Below are 27,302 nucleotides of genomic sequence, written 5' to 3'. Positions count from 1 at the left end.
AAAATGGGGATCAAGGTTACATCCTACGAGGATGATACTCAACTGTTGTTCACCTTCAGCGGGTGTCAGCATCTACCTTTGAGAAAACTGCGTTCCCCTGGACTTAGGGTACCGTCCTCCGGTCACTTCCTGTGTCCCTATGTAATAGGCTTTGTAATGGCTTTTCTTCAGCTTAACCAATGTGGTTCACAAATCACTCCCATTCAATTTCAGTTGAAGAAATGTATTTCATTATTCCAAATTAATTTTCTCCTTGTTCTTATTCAATATAAATCCTTGTTTATAATGAATCCAATACATTTCGGCTTTTTGAAGAAGCTTCATCAAGGAATAGTTCTAAAAACAAAAATACGGCCGTTTATACACGAGGCTAATTAACTGAAGTGTGAATACTTTACATTGAGTCATGTATATCTAAGTGTTAGTGTCGGTAAAACTTACTATATCGTGATAAGGTGATGTCTATGAGAAAGTGGCTCTATATATACTGGACTAGAAAGAAGTACAGTGTGTATAGAGTCCACCAACCCCAGAGGTATAACAGAGGTTAAAGTCAGAACTGACCTTACTCTCCAAAGTGGTAGCTTGGTCGAGCAGTAAGGCAGTACCAGAGGACAGTGTAAACCATTTGTTGTACACACTCAGTCAGCAAAGGGTTTCACACACTCAAGGACTGAACTCCAGGCCAATTGTTTTTATATCCACAGATATAGTTGTTTTATTTTTAGAACCAACAGTTATAAAAAAATATACTTTTCTCGATATGAGTACTCTCATAAAAATTCTTTGCAAGGAAGCAATAAAGTTTGTGTACACAATAGTTACAGTAAAGGCAGTAAGCAACACAGTTCTGAATCACACTCTAGCATTGAGCTCAATGGGTTTTCATAGGTAATTACAGTTGATTACTTTGGTAGTTCCAGGACTAGATCTAAAATTCAGTCCTGGGGTCTAAGCTGAAACCAGATTAGCAAAAGCATTTTGGTTACTGTGATGAATTTTCATGAATATAAAACTTTTAAAAGTTCACACTTAGAAACTTTTCAAGGTAAATATGACAATGTTATTCAATGGGAGGAAATTCAGGTTGCAGGTAAAGTACGTTTGCGTTACTTTTGTAACCCAGCACTAGTCTCCTAGGGCCAGCACTGGGGGCTTAACCAACACAGGTAGGTAATTGCGTTTCAGTATTTCGTACGATTTTTAAAGAATATTTGCAGTTTTCAAAAGTAGACCCACTTTCTCACAATGGTGGATCAGCGGTGGGATACAAACTTGCATTTGTTGGACTACTTGGTTACCATCTGAGCACACGACAGAACTCAAATTGCCTTTAGAATTCTGAAATAGTTTTTTTTCAAAAATACTAAAAATCTGATAGGGCCTTGCTTAAGTCCCATTAGAGTTCTGTGAAAAATAAAAGTCACTACAAGCGCGGTTCTGGGAGCTGGGCTCCTGGTCACTTGCTCAGGGCAAGGGGGGGGAAGTAGGTTAGGACAGAGGGGTCACGGCCAGCGGTACTCGGGCGGCTGGGTGCAGGGTGCTTTTGAGCCGTCGGGCGCTCAATGTTATCCAATCAGGATTTTGCAAAAGGGAAAAAGCTGCAGGCTTGGAGACGGAGACTCTCCAGGGGCGACCAGCACTTCGAGAGGTAAGTTGGGGTCTTGGAGTACAGGTATGTCCCCCAAAGGGAGGCACAGGGGGTTGGATTGCGCCGGGTGCAGGGGTGTCTTTGGGTGTCGGAAAAGCTTACCCTCAGCTGGTCGCGGTTGGGGTGGCCCCTGGTTCTGAGTCTGCAGGCGTCGGCTGGTTCTTCGAGGAGAGTCTTTGGGCACTGGACTTCGGGTCCCAGTCGCCGGGGGGACGTCCTTGTGGTCTTGGTTCGGGTTGGCCCGGCCCGGGCTCAGCTGGTGCAGAGTGGGCTGGTCCGGAGCTTCCTGGCTGGCACCAGGTGGGTGGTTGCAGCAGAGCCTCTGCTGTAGGGAGTCCCAATCTTTGAGAGATCGAGGCAGGCAGGTCCTCTGGGTGTCCCAGGGTTGCTGTCCGCGGAGGTCGCCGGGTTTAGGCAGGAGCAGGTTCCAGGATCAACAGGCCGGTAGGGCTGGGGCCAAGTCAGTTGTTGTCCTGTTGTTAGCAGCTGCGCGGCAGGTCTTCTTCTTTATCTTCTTTCTTCTTTTTGGTATCGGGATCTGAGGAAGGAAGGTTCAGGGAGCCCTAAATGTAGGGGTGTTACAGGTAGTGCAAGGGCAGGGACCAATGGGTCCTTGTCCTGGGGTGAGTACACCCCCTAGCCTGCTCCTCTCCTGTGGGAGGGGGGCAGGAGCCTAGCTGGGATTGGGGGCAGGACTCCCCATCTACAAGATGGCCGGAGCCCGGGGTCGTGCTTCACCTCGCTTCCTTCACCCGAGGGGTGGAGTTGGCATAGGTTGGCACCCCCCCTTCCTGACGTAGTTTTTTCCGCCAGTCTTCCCGCCAGAATGGGGGTAGGACAAGTGGGGGGGCTGGTTGCTGGGTACAGCAAATGGTCTGGAGAAGCTCTCAGAGGCGGCATGCCTTTGAAGCTTCCCCCGGTCCATCCTGGGGGAGGAGACATAGCACCTCGCCCAGGATGTGCTTTGTTGCAGACCCAGGAGAGCAGGGGGCTCTCCACCCAGGGGTCCAGCAACATGTCTGCTGCGTGGCAGCCTCTGCAGCCACTCAGCCCAGACGTGGATTGTAGGTTCGGGTTTTGGAGGGCATCTCTAAGATGCCCTCCGTGCATGTTACATTAAATCCCACACTGGCATCAGTGCGGGTTTAATGTGCTGAGAAGTTTGATACCAAACTTGTCAGTCTTCAGTGTAGTCATTATGGTGCTGTGGAGTTCGTAATGACAACCTCCCAGCACCATATACTCTTAATGGCATCACTGCACTTACAGTGCCCAGGAATGGCCCTGGCTACTGTAGGGGCACAGGGCTCATGCACCTGTGCCCTCACCTCTGGCATAGGGCACCCAGCTAGAGGGGTGACTGAGGTATGCCAGGGCAGTGGGTTCTGTAGGCATGGCACACAGGGATGTGTTTTTTGTAACAACAAATACTCCAAAGGAGACCTACTATGAGATCCACTGGATCAATGTAGGTAGCGCAACTAGGAATAAAACCTATGGATAGGGTGAGATTAAACACCAGCTCACTAGGGATGTGTACGATATGCTAACCATATCTGTGTAATGGAAGGGGGCAACACTAGTTGTTTTTAGTTACCCTCACACACCCTAGTGGTGTCATGCTTCGTCATCGGGTCACCCAGACTCCTACAGGTCGGGGTGGGCTCAACCACAGTGTTGGGAAGCTCTTGTGATAGTGAAGGCAAGTGGATATAAATAAAATACCTCAATCGGACCCCAGGTATCCCTTTATTCATGGGTCTGGTTGGGTTGTTAAAAAATAAAATAAAATAAATGGGTCTTACAAGGATTATTATGGTCCAATGACCCTAGTGAAGTGCCGACATGTTTCAGTCCTTTATGTGGCCATAAAGGTCCCGGACTTTCTTCAGGGCAAGAATGAGTCACCCCCTTATGTGTGGGGATATTAAAGAGGGGGAATTCCCTACTCTATCAATGTAGCGAGGGAAGATAGCTTCTCCTCGTATTTATGTGGTAGTGGTATTATGAGATGCCAGGCTCCATCCAAATTTTGTTGGGCGTAGGCTTCTCAGTCAGCAAGACACCGGGGCATGCTCTCTTATTGTGAGGACGCTCCCTACCGGAAAACAAACTGTCTCGCCTCCCGGCTTGCGGCTGCTGTTCTCTCACACAGGGATGTGCGCCATGTCGACTCTTGTTTTGGTTCGGTACCTAGGTACTCACCCTGCAAAGGCAGTGTGTGGGTGCCAGGGTAACAGGCCCCTGAGGGTGGCACAATCAGTGCTGCAGCCCTCAGGGGTCTTCTCTGGTCACCATGCCCTGGGTACCTAGGGTACCATTTACTAGGGGCTGACAGGTGGCCAGAGATGCCAATTGTGTATTTTGTTTCTGCATAGTTTTTAACCGCTTCAGCGCGGCGTGAATTTTCGCGCTGTGCTGAGCGTTCTAATGAGCCAACGGGCTCATGACGGAACGGTTCCGTCATGAGCACAGGCCAACCGACGCTCATGACGGAACCGTTCCGTCATGAGCATGGAAGGGGTTAAGGGAAGGAACACAGGCCCTGGGTACCTGAATGGCAGGGACCCAGGGCACACTCAGTCAAGCACATCAGCAGTTCAGAAAAAAGTGGGGGCATACCAAGGCAAGAAAGATGGCACTTTCTCACAATGTCCTAAATGATATACGTGTAGTTTATGTCGGGCTGCGCAGTTTTCTAGAATTTGAGGTGTATAACGGAATACACGCTCCAGAGCACGCCACAACCTTTAAAACCGTTAAACACAAATAAGTAGTGCAAGTGGAACACATTAGCTAAGCACCTACCTTTGACCCACTAAAAGAGTTCCTTAAAAGCATCTCTGCTTGGCTCCCCCCAACGACGGCCAGCTGAACTGGGAGATGCCCCCACACCTAAGGACTCAGTCAAGAACTTAGGAGTCAGGTGGGACAAAGACCTGTCCCTCGCTACCCATGTTCAACTGGGATCTGCGGCCTGCTTTGGCAAAATGAAAACCATTGGAAAATGTATTGATTTCTTACCAGAGTCAGCTCGCAAAACCGTTGGCCATGCATTAGTCACCTCCCACCTCGATTAAGCGAACGGTCTTTACAGGGGTCTCCCGATCCCCCTGATCCGTAGACTCCAGATAATTCGAAATGCAGCAGCTAGACTGGTCTGCAAGGTCCCACTCCGCCAGCGATTCTCTCCTCATCTCAGACAACTTCATTGACTCCCGGTAACCAAACGCATCGAATTTAAGGCCCTTGCGTTTGCCTTTCGAGCATATCAAGGTAGAGGGCCCAACTACCTGAGGAAGAGACTTCGTCCCTACCAGCAGGACAAATCCCTAAGGGTCAACCACAAACAATACCTCACCTCCCCAGTTTCGCGAAGGCAAGAATGGGGGGTAGGACATTCGAGGTGGGTCCCACCAAGTGCTGGAACAACTTACCTGCCCAACTACGCATGATGCACTCCGAACAGGAATTCAGAAAGGCCTTGAAGACCTGGCACTTAACACAATGACTAGATGTGTTCTTTCCTCTACCTTTGTTGCTGTCTTTGTAAGCGCCCGGCCACCCCATTTGGGGTAGCTGCGCGCTTTATAAATATCTTTTGTTATTTTATTATTATTAGTGAGCTGAACCAATGGTGCCCCTACACCTCTACGTACCTCTGCTGTTAGGGGTCTCCTTCCTGAACCTCCGGTGCCACGCCTGCATTCTGTTTGTTAACCACATAATACTCCCTAAAGAGCAGTTTGGTTTGGTGCTGCTTTGTGGGACCCCACCCCCCTGTGCTTGACCTACCCCTAAAGCTTGGTCCCTGCAACCGACTTACTTACCTGCAAGCAGTGTGGCTTCGAGCACCCCCAGTCTGCACTGAAACGCATTGGGTCGAACTCCAATTTTGGCTCTGCACCCAGCCATCCCTGTACCGCTTGTGGTGCAGTTTTGTTACTTACCTGACCCTTGGCGACCTTTGAGCCCAAAGACTGGAACTGTAAGTAAGTGTTATACTTACCTGTTTAACTGCGATATTGTTTTCTCCATAGGATACTGCTTCACAAATATTCTAAGTGTCGACATTTGAAAGGGAAAAGTATTTGTATTTAAAAACATACTTACCCTATTGCGAAGATCTTGGTCTTAAAATAAAGTACAAAGTAATTGTTTTTTTAAATTGGTGTGGATCTCCTTTTTGAGTTGTGTGGCCATTAGGTCAATGTTGTGCAATAAATGTCTTACACTCCTCTGTGTTATGCCTAAGGCTGCTCGCCCACACTACCACTAAAAGAGCACTTTGGGTTTTTCACTGAGCTCTGTACACTTTTGGGGAACCCCAGAACTCTGTGCATGGTATAACCACCTAGCCAGCTTCCTACAAGATTTCAACAACCTGGTTTCACAGACATTGGAGCCCTTAGTTTGCAACTTTATGAGCTGTTCTTCAGACAGACAATGTCAGGGCATACACTGGACAGCACAGAGAAAGCTTTGTCAGAGGTGCTACAGATTAGATAACTAGTGGACAGAACACCACTGTTTGTAGTGTAAGACCCACTCACTTTACCCCCTTTGTGCTGCTTCAGATGAGTATGGTGAATGTCACAGTCACAAACAAGTGGCACAAACACAGCTTAGGCAAAGTCAAGGCCCAATACCTTCATCTGCAGGTTCTTGAGACAGGCGATGGCATCATAGTACTTGGTGGCAGCTTCCTGCACCTTTCCCTCCTTGAAGAGCTGGTTGCCCTCCTCGTGTATTAGAGGCACTGCCTGAAGCTTCTCGTCATCGGTCATAGCCCAGGGGTCCTGTCGATAGGAGCCTGGATCTTCTACCTGAAATAGGATAGGAAGGAAGTGTGGAGTCACACAGTTTACTGAGTGCGTAGGCTTTCAATCTAATCAGCGCAACAACAACACTTACTAATGTATACACTAATGCAAGACAGCGTATGTTGCTAGAGTCCTCTTCAGTCTTCCCTATTTGCATCACATTCTTAACCCTTACCTTAATGCCCACTTCATAGCTGCTCCCTCCTTTCGTGTACTTCTCAACTTTTTGTTCTACATTACACAACTCGAATTTTCACCTGCCATAGTTTCATTTGTTCAGCTCTGTCCTTTCTCCAAATCCTCCCTCCCTCACCTTCCTGAGCTCTTTGAACACTAGTCTTACCTTAAGCATCTCGATCTCAAAAATGAGTGGCTGTGGGTTTTTGTTCAGCTCGTCGAGGTCTGGATACCCCAGCGACTGGTGCTCATGCATCTGGGCAATGCCGCAGCAGTGCCGCTGCCCCTCCAGAGGGTCCTTCCCAGCAGCGATGTTCCGCAGGCTCTTCGACACCAAAGGGTACTGGGCTACATGCTGCAGCGGGAAACATTACCGATACAACACAACGAGGATTAGAGGATAGGAAGGAGGGAGTAAAATGGCAAGTGGATATAAAAAAGGGGTATGGCGAAAGAGTGAAAGGAAGATTAGACAGTAATTGCAAGTTCTAAAGTGTACAGAAAAAGCAGGAGGGTTTTGACCCTCCTGCTTTTTATCCACTCTTTAGAGAGGCAGTCGAGTACGCAAAGGATGGGTATAATTATTCCCATTATAATGATATATTTTTTAAAAGGACGACTCCCAGTATTAGCTCTGCTGCTTTCGCTGGTCTCCCCATGCAATGGGTGCCACAAGTAGAAAAGGCAACCACGGCTGCCCCTCTCCTGAAGTCTGATGTTTAAAGGGCTGCACAGGAGCGAAGGGATCTACCCGGGTAGTGTTGCAGAGCGCAAGAGAGATACTTAGGAAGACTGGGTAGATTTGTTTTTAGCATATCTGATGGATGTGTCCCATTCTTGTTATGACACGGTTTTTCTGGGTATCTGATTCATTTGTTGTCCTGCACTAAGAAATGTTTTTTCAAAACACATCACACTATAAAATAAAGAAGTACACAAATTAGAAACTGGGTTTTAAAAGAAAATAAGTAAAATGGAGGTCTATTCAATTTCTACTTTGATAAGAACTCCAAGTGAAACACGGTGAGAGAACAGCAACTGATTAGGAGGGACAGTCATGGGGGTCTCAGGAAGAGACCAGAGAGAAAAATAGAGAGTTCTGTGGTTGGGGATGAAGCACACGAGTGGCAGACAACAAAGAGAATGGAAGAGAAAGCAAAAAACGGGAAAGCAACAAGAGATGTGGGACAGGAAATGTGGTGGGGGCGGAGAGCACATGAGGGAGAGAACTACATTCTCTTGGAGTAAGAAAAAAGCAGTCCCAAAAAGCAAGCAGTGGAAGGATGTAAGTTAGCCAAGCATAGTGTGGCAAAGAGGTTATATTCCAGGGAAGGGACACACAAGATGAGAGAAGGAAAGCCAGTGAATAAGAAAACAAATATGACTGACAATAAAATCAATCAAAGGTAAGTGAGGGCGGGGTCTAAGCCCACTGTAAGGTCTTGGTAAGCTCGCACATGGTCTATTCCAACCTGCCAGGTAGGAGAGACCTAAAAATTGTGCCTGATTTCTCTTAAAGGACATTCCTCTATTAACCCTCACACTTTTCAGATTAATCCCAGCAGCCTCACTCCATGCTCCTTTTGCCATGCTGCTGTTGTCGCATGATAGCAGTATTTTCAAAGTGACTATCTTCACTTCTGTAGATTTTTATTTCTGTTACGCCAGATCTGTGTTTTTCAGGGACTTTACAATCCACCCACATGGGAAACCTAGAAATAACAAGCACTGGCAATGCCAATAGGCCTGACTTTAAAGAACTGTTGTATGACAATGTGAAGGATTACAAATAAATAGCATGGGAATTAAAATGCATGTGTGTGGAAGCAGGGAACTATAGAATAACAATATTAGTGTAGGTTAAAAGGTTAAGTGACAGTTGCACAGTCAAGCCAGACCTATAAAGCCATGTAGTTAATGACTGCCCTCCTCCCAACTGTGCTGCCACCAAAGAATGATATGCAACATCTAGTTATCTAAGACACGTTTACAGCATTACCAGGTCATGTGTGTGCCTCTGAAAGTTCAAGCTGAGGCAGCTGCATAAATAAACAAAATGATCACAGCTGCGTGGAAGGAAAGCACTTTTTTGTGGAGCACACAACTCCTGCCTAATCAAAGCATGTACTCATGGGTGCCATCATGTGGGTGGAGTCAAAGCCCTTCTAGTGAAGCTCACATAATTGTCTGGCGACAGCAGCGCTGTCAAGCCAGACCATAAAAAGGACCATAGGTGGAAGTCCGCTTTCCTTTATATTCACTTGCTTCAAAGTGTAAAGAATAGCAGTAAGTAAGCTGAAAATGCAATAAAAAGAAAGTCAAAATAATTTACAGTAACAATCCAAAAGATGAGAGGGAGGATACGTGAAAATGAAGATGAGTGGCATGGTCAGTAATATAGGCGATGGCAGGGACAAGCAACAAGGGAAACCACAGGAGGAAAGTGAACAGGAAAGAAGTTGGGCATGCGAGGTAGAATGGCGGTGGGAAGAAGCACTCAACCGGCCTAGCAGGTCAAGCGGAGAAATAAAATAGAATAAAAGGCGAAAGATACAACAGACAGAGTAGAGTCATGAAAAAGAACAGGGCAGGGAGGTCCTTACTAGGCCTGGGCGAAATGTATATCATGTGTTACTCTTGTTATGGGAAATACTCAAAGGAGCCTTAATTGTCAGATAAATTAGGGTAGACGGTGCCCACCTGAAATCCCTCACCAAGTGAATATTAATATTCTAAAGATGTGTCATCTGAACACTAGATCTTTGGTTAAACACAGGCTGGAAATCTTTGATTTATTACATTCGGAACCTACCAGATACTTTAATTTTAACAGAATCATGTCAGACAGAATTCTCGATGCCTTCCATGCTAGAGGCAATCCGTGCAGGCTTTTTTCTATTAAAGGAAAATTGATTGAACTATAAAATGGGTGAGTCAGGAGGGGGTTTGCAGTGATCATAAACCAGCCCCACACAGCGACAAAACTACACATGGTTGCTGTTTTGGAGACTGACCTCCTGTTTAAGAAACAGGTTGTTGTCTATTTTTTGGTGGTCTACCAACCTTTTAACTATATTCCTAATTTCGCAATCGTATTCTATGAAACTATATGCTGCCTGTTGATCAAATACAATAGGCTTCTAATAATAGGAGACATTACCTAGTGCACTGATAGGACAAATACCAGCTCCAAAGGACAACAGCTCTTTGAATTGAGGACTTCTCTTAACTTAATACAACATATTCAGGAACCTACGCATCATAAAGGCCACATGCTTAATATTGTCTGGACTGTTGCTTTGAACATAAGTGTGGAACCATGTGGTACATTATTTTATTAGGATGTCATTTATTCTACAGTAGAGGAAGGGCAGTCAATGGACTACAGAACTCTTCAGAGATGGGTTAAGATTTATAAAGAGCATATGTATGACTTATTAGAGACCACCAATCCAAAATTAAGTGAAAATTCAGGAAAGGCTGCCAAGGAGCTGAATGACTGGATTGATAAAACCTGGCATGAACTCACCCCTACTAGTCAAGTAAAAAAAAAAAAGGTTAACACCTGCTCCGTGGTTCACACATGAAGTGGCCTCCATTAAAGTACAACTTAGGCGCCTGGAATGCCAATTGGTTTAATGATATGATGATGAGGGCAAACAAGCTTATAAAGAAGGTATGTTAAACTATAACAAAGCAAATTAGAAAGTGAATACTGAGTTTTATACTAATAAAATCTGCAAAGCAACTAATCCTCAAAAATAAATTGTTACCATTATCTTAATAAAGGCAGATTTATAGAGAGCATGGCTACTTCATTGAAGAGACCCAGCACAAGGACTCCGCTCCACGGAAAGCTACTCATAAGGGGGATTAATAACACAAGGTGAAGAGACAAGTTTTTAACGGATTCCTAAAGTACGTTTCAGGTGGTGCTTGCAGATTTTTTTTTATAGCCCTTTATTGTACAGTTTCAGTATTTCACAATGTGGGGCCTACAACCTCCTGGGCCGGCCGCGAGAACAATACGGTGCAATTGTCGTTTTCAGGGTAACACAGCAGTGTAGCCGACAACCCAGGGGCCCGGCGGCAAATGAGAGCATGTTGTACCGTAATGCAGACAATACTAATATACGAGATGACTTAGGTCTATGATTTTTGTTTTAACCAAGTAAAAAAACAGTGCATTAATATAAAAACACGTGAATAACGTTCAGGTCTCCACAGGCGACAACACAATGTTCAAATGTGCAGCGAAGTTAACATTGGCAGTGTAGCCGCCGGCCCGCCCCCCGCATTATAACATCCGCTAAGCAGTAGGACGTGGTTCCATACAGCAGGAGAGTCAACCATTTACATATATAGATCCCAGGCCTAACTCTTAGTCTGAAAGACACTCATCAGGGTCAGCCCGTGGCGGCTCACATATGTCCCCTCTAAATTTGTTCCAAGCCCCCCAAATTTGCCACCACTTTCCAGGACATCCCCGGTGTACAAATACTGCCTTCTCGGCCACCATAGCTTCATCCATGTCCCCACACCAGTCACGCAGTGTAGGCAGTACATTAGAACCCCACAGTCTAGCAACATTACGTTTTTCCACCAACATACCCAGCATGGCCCAGTCCTGTTGACGATGGGTCGAGTCGTCCGCCTCCCAGATGTTTAATAGGCAGCGACGTGGGTTGGGCATCAGGGAAACAGTCGTGGCTTGGGAAATGGTCCGCATTACCCAAGTCCAGTACATGGCCACCCGGCTACAGTCCCAAATGGTATGGAAGAATGTGCCTCTCTCTCTGCAGCCGCGGAGGCAATATTCGTGAGTGGCCCTCCCTATACTGTAAAGGACCGTTCTAGTGTAGTATGTGCGGTGTAGTACTTTTAACTGAACCAGTTTAAGTCTGGAAGGAATCGCTGTTTCTCGGGGCGACGAGAGAGCCTCCTGCCATTCAGAGTCATCTAGGTCGCCAATAATGCCCTCCCAGGTCAAACGCAATTTGGATAGCATGTCAGGGAGGTGATTGACCATTTTCCGGTACGTGAAGGACGTCGCTTTGTGAGGCATAAGCTCTGTCAGCAGCCTGTCCTCTAGAGGGGTGGATTCCGGTAGTTTCGTTCCCACCGGGATGGCCGACAGTAGCGCATAACGTATCTGCAAGTACCTATAGTACTCCGACTGGGCCATATCGTGTTTGGTTTGTAAATAAGTAGAGTCCACTATGGTGTTCTTCCTCCAGAGATCCCCCACCACCGATATACCTATGGTGTCCCACGCTTGGAACCCTTTGCTATTACCCATGAAGCCCAGTCTGTGTGAATCCCATAGGGGTGTCATTTGCGTAACAACATTCGCGCACCGAAGGTGCCTATGTGCCTTATACCAGAGCTGAACCGTGTGTCGGGTCGGACCTACTAGGTCGGATGGGACTCCGCGACTATAGAGGTTTCTTAACAGTCCCTTAGACTCAATACCCTGCCTGTCCGCTAAAAAGGCGGGTTCCGACTGTGGGGCGTGTAGCCAGTAATTGATTTGCTTAAGATGGGCAGCCCAGTAATACAGTTCCATATTAGGGAGCGATATGCCCCCATCGTACCAGTCCTTCACAAGTTTGCATTGCGCAATCCGCGCCGGCTTCCCGTCCCACAGCAAATTGGAGACCGCTGCTGCGATAGCTTTGAAGTAAGAGGGGGGGACCTGGAACGGCGTGTTCTCGAGGAGGTAAAGAAAACGGGGCAATGCCATCATTTTTAACAATGCGGCTTTACCCAGGAGGGTGAGAGGGAGAGAACGCCACACCTTAACGTCTCGATTGAACCGCTCCAGTGGGGGGTTTTCAATTTAGGGCATGAAAGTCGTCCGGGTTGGATGACACATGGATACCCAGGTACTTGAAAGGGGTGTCTGTGTAACGTAACGTACAGTCTACCGGGAGTGAGGGCGGACAGCTGGCAAGGACGTACAAGACCGATTTAGTCCAGTTAATTCTATATCCCGAGACTCGCCCGAACTTTTCACAAACATTAAGTAGTTCTAGGATTGATTTTTTAGGGGAGGTGAGGTAGAGAAGGATGTCGTCCGCGTAGAGGGAAATCCGATCCTCCCACGACGGTGACCACCTAATACCTTTGATGGACGGTTCCCATCGAATCCAAATCGCCAACGGTTCAAGGACTAGCGCGAACAATAAGGGGGATAGCGGGCAGCCCTGCCTCGTCCCACGGCCAAGCGGGAAGTCTCTGGAGATGTGACTATTAGCCGCTACCTGGGCCAAGGGCCTGGTGTAAAGCAGGCGGACCCACGCGCAGAACTTGAGGCCGAAGCCCATGTGTCGAAGCACCGCAAATAGATAAGGCCATTCCACGGTGTCGAACGCCATAGTGGCGTCAAGGGAGAGAAGGACCGCCGGCTCTTGTATGTAGTCCCGGCGAGCCAGCACCGCCTGTAGGCGGCGCAGATTATGTGAGGTATTACAATTTGGCATAAAGCCAGATTGGTCCGGGTGGACCAAGGTGGCAAGGTGGGGGGCCAAACACAGTGACAGTAATTTGGCAAGGATCTTTGGCTCGGTGTTCAGTAAGGAGATAGGGCGGTAAGAGCTGCATGTCTCCGGTGCTTTACCAGGTTTATGGATCGGGATAATTGTGGCAAGGCGTTGGTCTTGAGGGAGTTCTCCCACTTTTAGGCTGTCTTCGAACATCGAGTACGAGTACGTCGCTTGGGGGGCATAAATTGTCTCAAAGTAATCAGCCAGCAGTTCGACCATGGCTCCCGAGTCCGAGGTCGAATTTCCCTCAGGTAGTTTCAGTTGTGCTATGACCCTGCCTGCCTTTTCTTTTTTGTCGAGCCAAGCCAGCATCTTCCCAGCTTTATCGCCCAACTCATATACCCTATGACGAGAGGTCTGAATCGTAGTCTGTACCATTTCTCTTTGGAATGCTTTCCATTCAACTTGCCGCAGTCGGACTGCCCGAGCGGCTCCCGGCGACGGGTGGGCCTCTTGGTCAGAGATGGCATCCTTAAGCGCGTCCTCAAGGGTGCTAAGTTCTTGATTCTGAGTTCGCTTATGAGCAACTATGGACGCAATTGCCTGCCCACGTATGACCGTTTTATACGCTTCCCATAGGGTACTATGGGAGCCCACGGAGCCCGAGTTCTCCTGGAAATAGTGTTTAGCAGTGCTGGAAAGGGTTTTCCTCAAAGGGGCACTCTGCATATAGCCCGCATGAATAGGAAAAATGCGGCTTCTACGGGAGCAGTAATTTGTGTATGTGAGTCGCAGCGGAGAGTGATCTGAGATTCCCCTGGGACAGATGTCCACTTCCCCGACGCCGTGTAGCCCGTCCCCTGACATTAAAATGTAATCTATACGTGATAGACAGTGATGTGTCACCGAGTAATAAGTGTACTGCTTGTCGTAGGGATGTTTGTGTCGCCAGCAGTCCGTCAACCCCAGGGCATCCAATAGTCCAGTAAGTCGCCCGCCTCCCCGCACCGTCGTGGCACGCGGGTCCATCTCATGATCTAGAACATCATTAAAGGCGCCCCCTATCACTAGCGTCGCCGCCGGTAATGACAGGAGAAAGGCAGCAAGGGCCGTGTGTGCTGAGGCATGCAGGCCGGGAGTGATATACACGGACACAAAGTTGACCAGTTGGCCCTCCCACTGCAATGTAGCTGCTGCAAAACGTCCCTGATTGTCCACTTTTGTCTGTTGACACACCATTTGAAAGTTCTTCCGAATAAGTATCCCCGTCCCTCTAGAGCCGGAAGAGAAATCTGCGTGTGCAATGAACCTATACCCCCATCTATCCATCGCCTTCGAGGCCGAGCCAACCAGATGAGTCTCTTGTAAGAGGACTATCGCTGGTTTGCAGCGTTTCAGGTATTGTAACACTAGGTCCCTCTTCACCCTGTCGCCCAGTCCCCTGACGTTCCAGGTTAGGACCGTAAAGGTCGATGCATGAGAGGAATGTGGTGTACGATTCTCAGGAGCGTCTCGCACGTGTGCTGCCATTAAGGTGTGTGTGAGATGTCGTGTCAGTCAATAGGGGACGTGTCTCGCCGCGCGCCTTCACCAAGAAACTTGTCGCCTTCGTGTGGTATGGAACAGGTCGTGTCGTGCTGCACTGAACCAGAACTAAAACTAAAACATTCGAACAATCCCTTCCCTCCCCCCTCCCTGCCTCCCTGCTGCACGGGTCTGAAACCGCCCGCCTCCCCAACTTAGCAGAGCGCTTTGTCCCAAACCAACCCATTGTACTTGCTTGTAGGGGGTAAGCTGGTCTGTGACCTCACAACCAGCTCCGTGTGCCCTCGTCCGCCAGGCACGGAGTGAACATCAAGGGCCTCACAGCCAGATTTCGGTAGAGAGTTCGATCAGTGGTCCCAAGTTCCGGCAGTCACTCCTCCAGAGGCTCGCCGTCCCCCAGTCCTGATTCAGCAAATAGGTCCGGACTATGTCCTTGCGATGCCTGTTGATTCGCCTGAGTAGGTGCCTTTTGGTCACGCTGACTCCTGCCGGTACGACGCGGAGCCTCAATGTGCCCCCAACCCTCCAGCCAGTCTCTCGCCGCCTCCGGGGTGTCAAAGAACCATGCTTTATGATTGTCCACGACTCTCAGTCTTGCCGGGAAAAGCATGAAGTAGGGCAGCTCCTTGGCCCACAAAGCTTTTTTGATATCGGTGAAGGTTTTTCGGCGCCGGGCTACCTCAGCCGTATAGTCTGGGAAGAAGGCCACAGTGGAGTTCAGTATTTTAATAGGGTCCGAGATCTTGGCTGCTTGAAGTATGGCATCCCTATCACGGAAATTGAAAAGTCTGGCCAGCACTGGTCGCGGTGGCGCCCCCGGTTTCGGCGCCCCCCCAGGCACTCTATGCGCTCTCTCGACAGAGAAGAAGTGGGAGAGGCCCTTCGGTTGCAGTTTCGTCTTCATTAAGTCCTCCACATACAAATCCATCGTTTGCTTGCCCTCCGACTCCGGAATGCCTAAAATTTGGACGTTGTTCCTCCGAGAGCATCCCTCCTGATCGTCCAGTCGTTCCTGTAGCTTTCTAGTGACCGCTTCCAGACGCTCCGCAGCGAGCTGTAGTTCCGAGGTATCTTCCACCAAAGATTTGGTTACGACTTCCACCTGCGCCACCCGCTCCGTCATCTTGTGGAAGTCGGCTCTTAGGAGGCCAACGTCCGTCGAGATAGACCCCACCGTTGCTTGGACGTTGGTGAGCATCTTCATTAGATCCTCTAGTGTCACTCTTTTGGAGCTTTCACTTTCTGGGCTTTTCCCCGTGGACGGGCGGCCCTCCGGGTGCTGCACGGCAGATTTTTCGAAGGCATATTTCTCCAGTCTCGACTGCGCCGTAGTATTTCTGGGTCCCCTCCCCGTCATGACTGTAGGCTGTCGTTTCGCTGACTGTGCCCGGGTCTCCACACGCAGGATGTCGCCGTCACACCCGTCGTAGGCTGGGGCGAAGCAGCGCCCAAAATGGCGTCTTCTTCCAGGGCCCCTCGCGCGTCACAAGAGGAAACAGTGTAGTGGCGTTTTGGAAAAGGAAGCGTTGAAGTAATGAGTTCCCCCGCTGTCCCAGTGTTAAATGCACAGGAGCGCACTCCTCCAGCGCCTGCCAGCACCCAATGTCCCAGTACAGTCACAGGGTATGTTGGTACTCCGTCTCACCAATCACTGTGAGCCCAGCCGTATGCAGGTTCGGATACCCAACGGCCAGCTAGTCACCCCCGGTCACGTCTAATTGTGGTGTCCGTGCTCCCACACCAGGCAGCGAAAGACAGTTATGCCCAGGGGGGGGTGGGGGGGGGGGGGTGGGAGCAAGCGCCGCCGGCGCACACAAGCAGGACAGCAGTCCGCAGGTCCTCCCGATCCTGGGGGGGGGGGGGCTCCGGGCTCAGCGGGCGTTCCGTCGTCGGGGTTCCGGATGCTCCGCACGCCTGGGCAGCAGCGCCGCCGGGCGAACGATGGTCCGAGACAGGCCTACCTCCACTCTCACGTCGGCGATGCGGTCCGTAGTCGACCAGCGGCACCTTCCGGTGTAGCACCCCGAGCACAGGGCACTTCCGGTCGGTCTCAGCTCTACGGCAGGACGGTGTCCGGATACGCGGCAGGGCCCGTCACTTTCTCTCGGTCTACCTCCAGCCGGCGGCACTCGATTTTACCCGGGACAGGGTCGGACAGTGCCTCCCAGTCTCGGCACCCCGGCCCGGCTTCCAGAGGGCACAATAAGCCGGATGATTAGACGGATAAATGCAGTTAGAGCTGTTTCGGCCTCAGAGCTCTCGCACTACGCCGCCATCACAGTCGGCTCGTAGCCACGCCCCCCGCTTGCAGATTTTTAAATACAAAAAGAACAAATGATGGACGGAATGCTGAATCAGTCGAACATTCACCCCAGTCACAGATCTGGGTTAAATCCATAGTTTTTGTGTACTCCACGCCATTCCAGTTTAGACCTAACCATATGCAAATCAGTAATCGCCATGTTCCCCATGGGAACAGTCCAGCCCAAACTGCCAGGCCAGGTCCTCCCTGAACCAGAAACATGCATCCTAGGACCCGCTTCTTGGTTTCACCCCTCATCAGCCAGGATAACTTGAATCTGGTGGCGTAGCCAGCACTGGACCCACGTCTGGGCATATCCTTCCCACTTAGGGCGACAAATGTAAAAAGAACAGATGATGGATGGGATGCTTAATCAATTGAACATTCACTCCCAGTCACAGATCTGGGTTAAATTCATTGTTTATTTGTACGCCACGCCATTCCAGGTTTGACCCAGCCATATGCAAATCAATCTGGACCCTGTTCCCCATGGGAACAGTTCAGCCCGAACTGCCAGGTCAGGTCCTCCCTGGACCAGAAACAAGCATCCTAGGACCTGTTTTAGGCGTTTCACCCCTCATCAGATTTTTAAAGGAAAAGTGTTCCAGATTTTGGGAGCCAGATAACAAAAAGAGCTGCCTCCAATTATGGCTTTATGGAATTTTGGGACCAGAGCTAAACTAGCATCAGATGATCTTACATTTCTAACCAGGACATAAGGTTTAATTAAAGAATGAAGATACCATGGACCAAAATGTGACAAAGCCTTGTAGCAATAACAGACTGCTTTAAAGGCAATTCACTTCTTAATTGGAAGTGAGTGGAGTTCTCTCAAGCAAGCCCCAACAGAGGCGCGTCTAGGAAGTTCAAGCAAGTGATGCGAAGCAGAATTTTGGATGTGATGTAGTTTATGGAGTCTTGTTTGTGAGAGCCTGAGGGAAAGGGCAATGCAATAATCAAGCCTTGGGCTGACCATGGCCTGAATAAGCTTCGGGCCCACAGAGGTATAAATCCAAGAATCTACTTAAGGACATTATACAATGTTTGACCAGCACAGAGATGACTGACCAGACCTTGACTCACTCTCAGGTGAAAAGTGACATGCTAACTACATTCTTCATAGATAAAATCAGGCTGACTAAGGTTTCCATCGAAAGTAACCCCAAATTGGAATGCAAATGGCCTGACTTAGAGGAAAATCGGATTGAGTTAGACTCTTTTAAAACTAATACATGATGCTAGTTTAACGAAAGTAAAATTGGGGTAGCCATGTGATGCAGCAGATAACTTGTCATAACAGCGACCTTGACCCGCGTATTAAATACTTACCCGTTATCAGGAGCTGTTGCAGACACATTAAAAAAAAGCCATTGTTCTACCACCATTGATGATTTAAGAAATGACCTAGATGACATCCATATTCGAGCCTTGGTCCTTCTTGACTCGTCGGAGTCCTTCAATATGGAGGATCATTTAATTCTACTTAATCGGCTGAAAGATGCAGGCTTCAGGGGGGCTGTTCTAAAGTGGCCAGCCTCCTTTCTGGGGGACAGGATGCAGGCAATTCAACTTACTCAGTTTAGGGCCACAGAATTAAAACATGTATGTGGAGTCCATCAGGGGTCGGCCTCATCTTCACACTTCTTTAATATTTATATTCAACCCCTTGTGAAGGAATCGGTTAAGAGAGGTGGTTGGATTTTTAACTATGTAGATATATGACTGCCAGATTCTGTTGCAGCTAGATACCTCTGCCCAGGACCGTTTCTTGAATAGGATGCAGTTCATCAGGAACGGATGAGCTATAACCATCTAAAACCGAACGCAAGGAAAAACAGAACGTGGTGCTGAATCAAAATTCATCACCTAGGTCCGGTCATGTCTGGCCTCCAGAGATGGGTGCACTACTGGTACCAAAGAGAGAGGCAAATAACGTAGAAGTCTTAATTGACCAGCATCTCTCGATGCGACCACATTAATTTGGTGGTCTAAAAATGGGCTTTATACTTCAAACTGTTAAGAAAACGCAATCATTTCTTACGAAAGACGCAGTAAAAACCATTATAACAGGGATCACATGGCCAAAGTTGGAGTTTGCCAATGGAATCTTTCTGTGCCTCCCATATTGTGATTTGAGGAGGCTCCAACTAATACAGAATGCGGCTGTTAGACTTACCTATGGAGTTCTGTGAAGAACTCTTTCTACACCGCTCTTGAAGAAACTGCATTGGCTTCTAATCAAATACTGCATTGGATTTAAAATCTGCTACTCAAATTTCAAGACAGTGCACGGCCTTGCCCCCGATTTCTTAGCAGATCCGATGGGGAAATACACCCCTAAAATAGCTCTTCACCCAGCACCCACTAATTTATTAGGGGTACCAAGATTTAGGAAGCTTAGGTCTGGAGGTCGAAGCTTTTCCATTCTGGCCTCAAAGGAACAAAATAGCTCCATTACACGTCTAAGGTTGTTCAGAAAAGCCTTAAAGACATGGATGTTCAAACAAGCTTTTAATGCTTACGCTTCTGACCATTTCTAGCGTCGTCTTCTTTACCCTCCCAGCTCCAAGAGATCTTTGGGAGAATGTGCGCTTTATAAGCTAACTGTAGGAATGTTCCTATTTATGATACAATATAGTCTGTAAGAGGATAAGAATTCTGGTGGCTGACGGTTGGATTAGCTGTGAGCTGGCTGGAGGTTGCAGTACTTACCTTAAATAAAGATGGTTGAATTTACACCCATATGATCCTGTGACCTACACCCGTGGCGAGCCTAAGGAAGGCTCACTGAAGTAGTCCGGCAGACTGCACATTATTTATCTCTCTCTAAATATGATGGACAGACACAGCAGGGATCGCACTACCTTTAATTGAACTTCAGTCAATGAGAGTGTGTCTTGAACTAAGAGAAGACAAGACAACAAAGGTGTGTTCCGCGGGCTCTGGAAAAATACCAAGTATGGTTGCAAAGTATCTAAGTATTGCCCGAAGTATATAAGTGAACGGTCAAAGTAAAGTCAAAGGATGCGAGATTTCGAAGTTGTAAGTTTAGGCTCAGATAATTCCGTTAACTACTGAGCTCGAGCGTTTGCTCATCAAAAGCAATCTCCTTTGTTTCCTCACGCGGCCCCAGCGCTCAAGCATTTCCCTGAAGCTGCGCACTGCCTCTCGCCACGCAACCATTAGGCTGTAAGCAGCACTTTGTACAAGATGTGCTGCTTCATCTGATTTCTCGGCTTGGATAACTGATGTTTGCCACTGCGTTGTATTAAAGCCCGTTAAACCTGGCACCATTGGCGTGGGTCTCCCATTTTTTTTGCTGTTGCCTCTTATGCGTTTGCTGGTTTTAGATGCTTTTGGGCACTGTGCCACTGCTGTTCAGTGCAAGTGCTCCCTATGATAAATTGATGTATGGATTAGGGACTCCATGATTTGGCTTGTTTGGTTTACTTGTCAGACCCTAGTACTCTGCACTGCGTGTGCCCAGGGATTGTAAATCAAATGCTGCTGGTGGGCTTGCAGCACTGATTGTGCCACCCACCGGAGCAGCTTGTAAAGTGTGTCTGAGGTCTGCCATTGCAGAGCCTGTGGGCAGTCTGGTACTGCCATGTTAACTGGGCAAGTGCACCCACTTGCACCCTGAACCTCCCCTTTTATACATGTTAGTCACCCCTAAGGTAGGCCCAAGGGCAGGGTGCATTGTAGGTAAAAGGTAGAACATGCCTTGATGTGTGTGGCATGTCCTAATAGTGAATTACAGCCATTTTCGTTTTTCACTATTACAAAGCTACCTGTTCCCCCTAGGCCAGAATAGGCAATTTGATTAGAACACCTTATAATCCTAACTGACTCAGGGAACTGGGTAGAAATTTGAGTTTAGTATGCCTGAACTCAGAATGATGAAATATATCTTTTAGTGAAGTTGGTTTTAACATTCTGTGTTTGAAAATACCACTTTTAGAAAGTAGGTATTTTCTTGCCTAACTATCCAAGCCTGTCTCTGCTAGGTTGTGTATTCCTTGTCTGGAGTTTGAGTGACATTGGCTGGGGGATTCTAGGAGACAGGGTGAGTCAGCACAGGGCTGAAAAGAGAGATCTGCATGCAGATGGGAGGGAGGAGTTGCACCTGGGACCTGAATAGAGCTGTGCTTTCATCCACAATGCTGGCTCCACCTCCTGTGGTGCGTCTGATGTCCCTGGCCTACACTGAAAGGGAAGAAGGAGTCTTGTCAACAAAGTGCTCCAGGACTGACCAGAACTTGTTTGGACAAGTCAAAGGCCTCTCTGTCTTCAGAGAACAAAGGAAAAATGAGTATAAATATTGGGACCCAGACCCAAGAACTTTAGAACACTTCTGGGAATCAAGACAAACCTTTGCTGAGGAGAACAACCAGGAAGCTGAAGGAGGAGTATGTTTGGGGGTTGCCCTGCAGTGGTTGCTTCATTGCCAAAGAAAGGAGAAAAGGACTGACTGTGCTTTTTATCAACTTGAAGAAGAATCTCCAAGGGCTTGAACTAGAACTTGCCTCCTGCCTGAAGTCTCAGTTACAAGACATCACCAACCAGCTCCCCCCTGAATTCCCTTGCTGGGAATTGAAGTGCCTGCTGTTGTCTGGACCTTCTGAGAGACTGTGTGTCGCTGGGAGCTGGAAGCGCGACGCAATGCCGAGAAGCGTGTTGCTGCCATCATCGCATCGCCGAAACGCGGCGTATCACCGGAGAAGTGGGACCCCGCCACAGAGGTTGCCGTTGCATCACCGGAGAAGCGCTTCGCAGTGCCTGTCGCGGCTCCAAATATCACCAAGGCGCCGCACAGCAGTCAGGCATGCACGCATCACAACGACGTTGTCGCCTCGTAAACCAAAACGCCATCACCTCCCCACCCAGTAAGGAAGCGAGCATCAACTCCCCTGCGCAGCAGTAAGAAACTGACGCATCCATTCCCCTGCGTGTAAGAAACCGACGCATCACCTTCCCTACGACCCTTTTGTTTTCTTTGCGTTATGCATTCAAGGTACATTGAGAGTAAAGTGTTGCATTTACAACTTGAGAGAATTGAGCTATTTTATAATATTTTAGAGTCTATTTTTGAGTGAGTACAGTATTGTGGATTTTTGTTGTTTGGTCTTGTGTTAAGTCTATATAAAAATACTTATTTTTAGAATACAACATGTGTGGTGTCCATCTGTAGTGTTGTCACTGTATTACTGTACGTGTTCACAAATGCTTTACACACTGCCTCTGAGATAAGCCTGCCTTCTCGTGCCAAGCTACCAAGAGAGTGAGCAGGGGTTATTTTAGGAGTGTAGCCCCTTACCCCGACTAGATGCAAGGGTCCTTATTTGGTCAAAGGTACCTACCTCTGCCAACTAGAGACCCTCAAATCTAACCACGCCAGGATCATATTAGGATTCCATACGAGGAAGGAAACAGTTTAAATTATAAAAAATGTACCTGCAAGTTCACATTGAACTCATCTCCACAAGCAGGTTTAGGACTCTAATTATAAACATCATAAAAGGACTAGTGTGTTAATTAATTCTTAGCAAAACAAAGAAAGGACTATTGTATTAACTCAATCTCACAGAAACAACGGAAGGACTTCAATTATAGGACTAATTATTTTAGTCAATTACTTTAGTATGTTCACATTTATTTACAGGATGGCTGAACACAGTATGATGGCGCCACCCACTTTCCTACACACACCTGGTGAACCAACAATTTCACAGAAGACATGGAAAAATATGTTTTTTACCTATGTGTTGGCTATAGGGGCTGACAAATACGGACTGATAAGGAAACAAGTGATTCTCTTAGATCATTTAGGAGATGAGGAGAGTATATGATGATTTACTGGAGGCATCATTGGGTGAAAGGGATGGTCAAGCTGCAAATGTATATGACGTCATTATTAATGCTTGATAAACATTTTATTCCGAATGGTAAATATTGTTTTTGAAAGGTACACTTTTTTTCCCGTACCCTGAGGGAGGATAAAGACAATTTGAGTTATGTGGCGGCACTGAGGGGATTGCCATTACTTTTCAATTTCAGGATTTAGCAGAGTTTAATTAGGGAATAAATTGTACATTGTACAAAGAAAAGAAAGGTTAAAGAAAAATTATTGGCAAAGGATTCAAACTTAGAGGAGGCAATCCAAATTACAAGGAGCACGGAGGAAGCTGCAATGTGGCTCAAAGGAATGGATATGGGTAATGAGTAAGTGATTGAAGTTAAAGAGGAAGGTGTGACTGAAGTGAAAGAAATGGAAAAGAAAAACAAGTTAAAACATAAGGAAATAGTAGTGGGGTTAAATATGGAACAAGTAGTTGAGTTGGTACTATGGCGAGCAAGAATTAAGGAAATATGCGGAGAACTGTTATTTTTTATAGATGTGGTAGTCTGGAACATATTAGCTGAAGTACTATGATTGGAGCTAGAAATTTTACTTGTAGAAGTTCGGGTAGAAAAGGACATCTAGCTAAAGTGTGCAGAACACAAGGGAAAATACAGGGTGCTAAGATGGGTGCTAAGATGATAGATAATGCTTGCAAAGACTTAAAGGAAGTGGTGTAATCAGTGTATCAGGTTGTAGAAACAGTGCATGAAACGAGTTCTGGTGGGTATACAGAAAAGGATGAAAGGATAAGCATTGAGATTACTTGTAAATTCGGGAAACCGCTCTGTGAGGTGACGATGAACGGAGTGAGGATTTGGGTAGTTTATTCACTCTCATTGGAATGAATACCTAAGAAGAACAGTTCAAGGGGAATGTAGCAGAGTTACAAGTGTCTGACATAAAAGCGGTAACCTATGGTGGAAAGAGGATAGAGATCGTGGGGATGAGATGGATGAACATTGAATTCAAGAACATTCTTGAATGCAATGTTCGAGGAAGGGTGTATATAACCAGAGAGGGTTTGGCTCTTCTAGGGTGGCGGCACCAGAAGGATATGAATTCTGTTTTGGATCGAAATGCTGATGAACCTGTCATAATAGTAGAAACAGTAAATGTGCAGGAAAAAGAGGAAAGTCATTGTGAGAATATATTACTTAAATTTCCACGTTTTTCAGAAAAATTGGTATTATTGAAGGGTTTCACCCATAGAATAATTTAAAAGAAAAAGGTGTGCCCGAGGTCCATAAAGTAAAATCAGTCCCGTACCTAATGGAAGAACCATAAAAAAAAAACAGTTGGATAAGTTGCTTGCAGAAGGGATCATAGAGCCAAACGAGTCGTCAGAGTGGTGCTCTCCAGTGTTGGTGGCGCCGAAGGATGGTAGGAAGATTTGCATATGTATAGGTTTGGGGGTACTGAACAGGAATATATAGGCGACAGACAGCCATTACCAAAGCTCTGACATGTTGGGTGGGGGAAATGGTTTAGTGTGCTTGACATGTCATCCGCATACCAACAAGTAAACCTACACGAAGAGTCAAGGCCACTAACTACATTCGTCACACCTCTGGGAGCTTTCCGCTATTGTAGGATGCCATTTGGCCCCGCAGTCGCCACAGCTGTCTTCCAAAGGATGATGCACAGTATTTTCCATGGAATGAAGAAAGTTTTATGCTTGCTTACATGAGGACATGTTGGTGGTAGGCGGATCGGAAAAGGAGCATGATGTTTTATCAAGGATTGAAAAACGAGGACTGACCATAAAGAGGGAAAAATGTCAGTTGAAATAGAACAAGTTGGATTACTTAGGCCATGAAATTTCGGCAATGAATATTAAGCCTAAGAAAAACATTTTCAAAGCTGTATCCGATGTACCTAGGCCACAGAATAAGGAACAATTAAAAGTTTTTTGGGGAAGTGTATACGCAATTTCACCGAAATTTTTTAACCCATGCAATTGTTAAAGAATAAGTATGAGTTTGAGTGGGGCAAGGAGTGTGAAAGTATATTTGTTGAGATCAAACAATCTATCATTAAGGACCCTCCACTATTTCACTTTCATGTAAATAACAAAACTGTGGTTACCACTGATGTAAGCAAAGTCAGATTGGCCACAGGTGAGAGACTGTAGTGCCAGTAGTAATGGATATAAGAGGATATGGTGAGAGACTGTAGTGCGTGTAGTAATAGATATAAGAGCAATAGACAGTAATAGTATATAAGAGCAAGATAAGTAGGGAACCACTTAGGAGCTGGTGGTAACTGCCTGAGAAACCGGGGGAACATTTGGCTGTGGATTTTATTGGGCCGAAGAAAATTTGGGGAGAGGAGATTGATTCTTGGCTGTCATTGTAGACTACAATGGTAAGTGGTTTACAGAATAATTCCTAGAGTGATTACCAGAGATAATGGGAAACAATTCACTTCATTAATGGTGAATTTCCTGAAGCAACTGGGTATCAGACATGAAAGAGTGCCAATGTTTAGACCTCAGGCAAATGGTCTAGATGAAAGGCTATACCGGGTGATTATGGAAAACATAAAGCTTTCAGTAGCTAATGGACTGCCTTGGAAGGATCAGTTGGACAAAATGATGTGGGCCCATAGGATTACTCCGTATTCAATGACAGGACCATCGTCTTTTATTGATCTCAAAGGTCGAGAACCTGCGACAAAAGAATCACCAATGTGGTTACAGGATAAGAAACCAGTGTGGGTTGATCGGAGGACCAAGAAAATGAGAATGGGAGAAAGGCAGAGGATAAGTGAACAAATGTATGATTATAAAAAAAAAGTGTAGTAAAAACATTGGCAATGTGGAGACTGGGTGGTGACTAGAAAAAATAGGATATATATATATTTGATGGAATAAAGAGATCTCCCTGTCAACCCCCTCTGTGGCCTCTGCTCTTTTTCTGAAGGAGTTGCTGGTTATATTTTGCGCGTATGCCAGAGACGCGCTCCAGAGGCCCCCGCATCCTGAAGTTGGCCTTGGCTCCACTGGCATCTGCTGCGGTGGACTCTTCACATTTCCAGGGTACTGGATCACCAAGGCCCACCCCCGGGGCCAGGAAGAGATGGTGCGGTGAGGGAACTATTTCGGCTCCACGCTGGGCGAGATTGTATTCACGGTCTAGCCCCCGCTGAATGGATTTCTGTGCCACGGAGGTTGATGCGGTTGGGGGACCCAGGGGGACACTGACATTTCATCATATGCAAGGGATTAAGGCTGTAAGACATCGAGAAAAACCATTTCCTGCAATGATTAACTTTTAATCACCTGCCTTTCTCACCTGGATCCCTGTTGCATTCTGGGAATTGTGGTGCACAAGTACCGAGTGCACTGCGAATGGAGAGAAAGGACACTGTTCCCGAGGGCGGGGTGGACCTGAACCAATCAGTAAGGGGCTAATATTTAAACATGATGTTACCTGCAGCTGCCCGTGAGACTCTTGGCGCTGAGGAAGGCATATGAGATGCCGAAATGCATTCGCCTGTAAGGAGAGCAATTGATGGAATAAAGAGATCTCCCTGTCAACCCCCTCTGTGGCCTCTGCTCTTTTTCTGAAGGAGTTGCTGGTTATATTTTGCGCGTATGCCAGAGACGCGCTCCAGAGGCCCCCGCATCCTGAAGTTGGCCTTGGCTCCACTGGCATCTGCTGCGGCGGACTCTTCACATTTCCAGAGTACTGGATCACCAAGGCCCACCCCCGGGGTCAGCAAGAGATGGGGCGGTGAGGGAGCTATTTCGGCTCCACGCTGGGCGAGATTGTATTCACGGTCTAGCCCCCGCTGAACGGATTTCTGTGCCACGGAGGTTGATGCGGTTGGTGGACCCAGGGGGACACTGACATTTCATCATATGCAAGGGATTAAGGCTGTAAGACATCGAGAAAAGCCATTTTCCGCAATGATTAACTTTTAATCACCCGCCTTTCTCACCTGGATCCCTGTTGCATTCTGGGAATTGTGGTGCACAAGTACCGAGTGCACTGCGAATGGAGAGAAAGGACACTGTTCCCGAGGGCGGAGCGGACCTGAACCAATCAGTAAGGGGCTAATATTTAAACATGATGTTACCTGCAGCTGCCCGTGAGACTCTTGGCGCTGAGGAAGGCATATGAGATGCCGAAATGCATTCGCCTGTAAGGAGAGCAATTGATGGAATAAAGAGATCTCCCTGTCAACCCCCTCTGTGGCCTCTGCTCTTTTTCTGAAGGAGTTGCTTGAGATATATATATATATATATATATATATATTTATTTTATTTTTTATTTAAAAGAGGAAAGTAAATATGTAAATATTCTCCACACCAGAGAGTAATCGGAGTAAAGAGAAATGTGGCTGTGTTGGAAGATGGGAAGGAATGGAGTTTTGGAAATCTAAGCAAAGTGGTTGGGCCCGAGGAGTAATGGGG

The 27,302-nt window shown here is 47.2% G+C and overlaps 1 protein-coding gene across 1 annotated transcript in view; it reads right to left on the bottom strand.

Moving 5' to 3' along the window:
* The window catches only part of AIP (AHR interacting HSP90 co-chaperone), an 81,858-nt gene that overhangs the window by 29,188 nt on the left and 25,368 nt on the right, over positions 1–27,302 (bottom strand). Inside the window, exons 3-4 of the mRNA XM_078659288.1 lie at positions 6,818–7,006; positions 6,301–6,477 (exon numbers count right to left, since the gene is read on the bottom strand). Of these exons, the coding sequence (XP_078515414.1) occupies positions 6,301–6,477; positions 6,818–7,006 (366 nt within the window). The remainder of the gene's footprint in view (positions 1–6,300; positions 6,478–6,817; positions 7,007–27,302) is intronic.

The sequence above is a fragment of the Lissotriton helveticus genome, chromosome 1_1 (genome assembly GCF_964261635.1).
Source record: "Lissotriton helveticus chromosome 1_1, aLisHel1.1, whole genome shotgun sequence".
NCBI classification, from domain to species: Eukaryota; Metazoa; Chordata; class Amphibia; order Caudata; family Salamandridae; genus Lissotriton; species Lissotriton helveticus.
Note: the sequence above shows the minus strand (reverse complement) of the source record. Positions and strands in the feature narration are given on the sequence as shown.